Here is a 3,125-nt window from a genome sequence, read left to right on the forward strand (position 1 = left end):
GGGAGACTATTCAAACAGTGCAGGTATTTACAGTACTGTGCATTTACAAGTTTCATACGCATTTTCAATTCAGTAGTAGGAAACATCAGAAATGCTCTCTCACAATCCTGCAGCCTGTGGAACAAAAACCACATTCACAGAAAGATAGACAAGATGAAAAGGCAGAGGGTTATGTACCAGATGAAGAAACAAGATAAAACCCCAGAAAAACAACTAAATGAAGTGGAGGTAGGCAACCTTCCAGAAAAAAGAATTCAGAATAATGATAGTGAAGATGATCCAGGACCTCGGAAAAAGAATGGAGGCAAAGATCGAGAAGATGCAAGAAATGTTTAACAAAGACCAGAAGAATTAAAGAACAAACAAACAGAGATGAACAATACAATAACTGAAATGAAAACTACACCAGAAGGAATCAATAGCAGAAAAACTGAGGCAGAAGAATGGATAAGTGACCTACAAGACAGAATGGTAGAATGCACTGCTGAGGTACAGAATTTTAAAAAAAGAACGAGGGTCTCTGTATGCCGTGCGCTGGCAAGACGGCACCTTCTTCTGGTGCTCGGCGTGAGCTATGGCTGAGGCGATGGATTTGGGCAAAGACCCCAATGGGCCAACCCATTCCTCGACTCTGTTCATGAGGGAGGATGGCAGCTCCATGTCCTTCTACGTGCATCCCAGCCCGGTGAAGCGCCGGCTCTCGATGCTCATCCTGCACGGCGGCGGCACCTTGTGTCGCGTGCAGGAGCCCAGGGCCGTGCTGCTGGCTCAGCCCGGGGAGGCGGCGGCCAAGGCCTCGGGTGACTTCATTTCTACGCAGTACATCCTGGACTGCATGGAGCGCAACGAGAGGCTCGCGCTGGAGGCCTACCAGTTGGGCCCGGCTCCAGGGGCCGACCAGGCCCCAGAGACGAAGCCCGGGGCTCAGGCTGGGGGCGCCGCCGCCACAGAGCCCGCGCTGCAGCCGCACGCAGGGAGGATCGTCTTCACGGACGTGGCCATCTTGACCTATGTGAAGGAACATGCCTGCTCGCCCAGCTCCGTCACCGGCAACACCTTGTGGAAAGCGATGGAGAAGAGCTCGCTCACCCAGCACTCGTGGCAGTCCATGAAGGACCGCTATCTCAAGCGCCTGCGGGTCCAGGAGCATAAGTACCTGTTGGGGGAGGCCCCAGTGAGCCCCTCCTCCCAGAAACTCAAGCGGAAAACTGAGCAAGACGCCAAGGATGCTGATAGTGGGGAACCACAGAATAAGAGAACTCCAGACTTGCCTAAAGAAGAATTTGAAAAGGAAGAGATCAAGGAGAATGAAGAAGCAGTCAAAAAGATGCTTGTAGAAGCCACCCGGGAGTTTGAGGAGATTGTGATGGATGAGAGCCCTGATTTTGAAATACATATAACAATGTGTTATGATGATCCACCCACACCTGAGGAAGACTCAGAAACACAGCCTGATGAGGAAGAAGAAGAAGAAAAAAAAGTTTCCGCACCAGAGGTGGGAGCTGCCATTAAGATCATCCGGCAGTTAATGGAAAAGTTTAACTTGGATCTGTCGACAGTTACACAGACCTTCCTAAAAAATAGTGGTGAGCTGGAGGCTACTTCCTCCTTTTTAGAGTCTGGTCAGAGGGCTGATGGGTATCCCATTTGGTCCCGACAGGATGACTTAGATTTGCAAAAAGATGATGAGGGTACCCGAGATGCACTGGTCAAAAACTTTGGTGCTCAGAATGCAGCTCGGAGGATTGAATTCCGAAAGAAATAATTGGCAAGATAATGAAAAAAAAAGCTTTGGCAGATAAGGCATTAAAAAAAATTTTTGTGACTATTGAACTTCAGAGATTTTTACATTGTAACTGACACTCATCTTTTGACCAAATGCTATTGTTGCTCTGTGAGTCCTAGATTTTGTAGCCAAGCAAAGTTGGAGAATGAAAATAAAAGAAATTGGATATATTTAGAGCTGTTCCTGGCAGTATCAATGTGTTTGTAAAAGGAAAATCAAAAACAGAGAGATTGGTTTACATAGTAATAACCGCTTTCTGGAATGGAATCCCTGCTGTATTGGTAAGAGGAGCTAGTGACAAAGTCAAAGGTGGAAAATTAGATGGGTTGTTTCAGAAAGCATAAATAAAGAGCCTCCTATCCTTTGGCAGAAGCTTCTCTAGATTATGATAGATTCCAAATCAAGAATCTAGGAATGTGGAAAGATTTAATTACAAGGCCTTTGAACATGGACTGTCCCAAACCCTTGCATACCCCAGTGAACTCTGATTTCTGGGCTGCTTTGAAAACCCCATATTCCTTTTGCCAACTTATATTTGGGGAGCCTGTTTGTTGGCTGTTCTTTTCTTCAAGTCTGTGTCAGTTAAGTCTCTAGCATGTATTTCTTTATCTACCATCCAGTTTTGTTTAAAACACAAAAATTTAGAGAGTCATGGGAAAAGTCTCACTTAGTTACTAGTAATGTGTTTTTATTTATTGAGGACAGTTTTGTGCTAAGAATAGTGTTAGATTTAAAAATTAGAGGATTAATTCCTCTTTGTTGTGTTGATTTCATTATTGAAAATAAATAGAACTTTGTAAAAAAAAAAAGACGAAAAGAAATGAAGACGACTTAAGGGACTTCTGGGACAAAATTAAACACAACAACATTTGCATTATAGGGGTACCAGAAGGAGAAGAGAGAGAGAAAGGACCAGAGAAAATATTTGAAGAGATTATAGTTGAAAACTTCCCTGACATGGGAAAAGAAATAGCCACCCAAGTCCAGGAAGCAGAGAGAGTCCCATACAGGATAAACCCAAGGAGATACACGATGAGACACATAGTAATCAAATTGGCAAAAATTAAAGACAAAGAAAAGTTATTGAAAGCAGCAAAGGAAAAACAACAAATAACATACAAGGGAACTCCCATAAGGTTAACAGCAGATTTCTCAGAAGAAATTCTACAAGCCAGAAGGGAGTGGCATGATATACTTAAAGTGATGAAAGGGAAGAAACTACAACCAAGATTACTCTACCCAGCAAGGATCTCATTCAGATTCGATGGGGAAATCAAAAACTTTACAGACAAACAAAAGCTAAGACAATTCAGCACCACCAAACCAGCTCTACAGCAAA

General features: G+C 43.8%; 1 protein-coding gene across 1 annotated transcript; it reads left to right on the forward strand.

The window, feature by feature from the left end:
- Positions 1-574: 574 nt before the first annotated feature.
- On the forward strand, positions 575-1,765 carry LOC309958381 (telomeric repeat-binding factor 2-interacting protein 1-like; the record flags this gene model as incomplete). The annotated part of the gene is made up of 1 exon (XM_082834197.1): positions 575-1,765. One exon carries the CDS (start codon positions 575-577, stop codon positions 1,763-1,765), a length of 1,191 nt encoding a protein of 396 aa, XP_082690323.1.
- Positions 1,766-3,125: the final 1,360 nt, after the last annotated feature.

The sequence above is a fragment of the Leucopleurus acutus genome, assembly GCF_964270905.1.
Source record: "Leucopleurus acutus genome assembly, chromosome: 2".
Taxonomy (NCBI): Eukaryota; Metazoa; Chordata; class Mammalia; order Artiodactyla; family Delphinidae; genus Leucopleurus; species Leucopleurus acutus.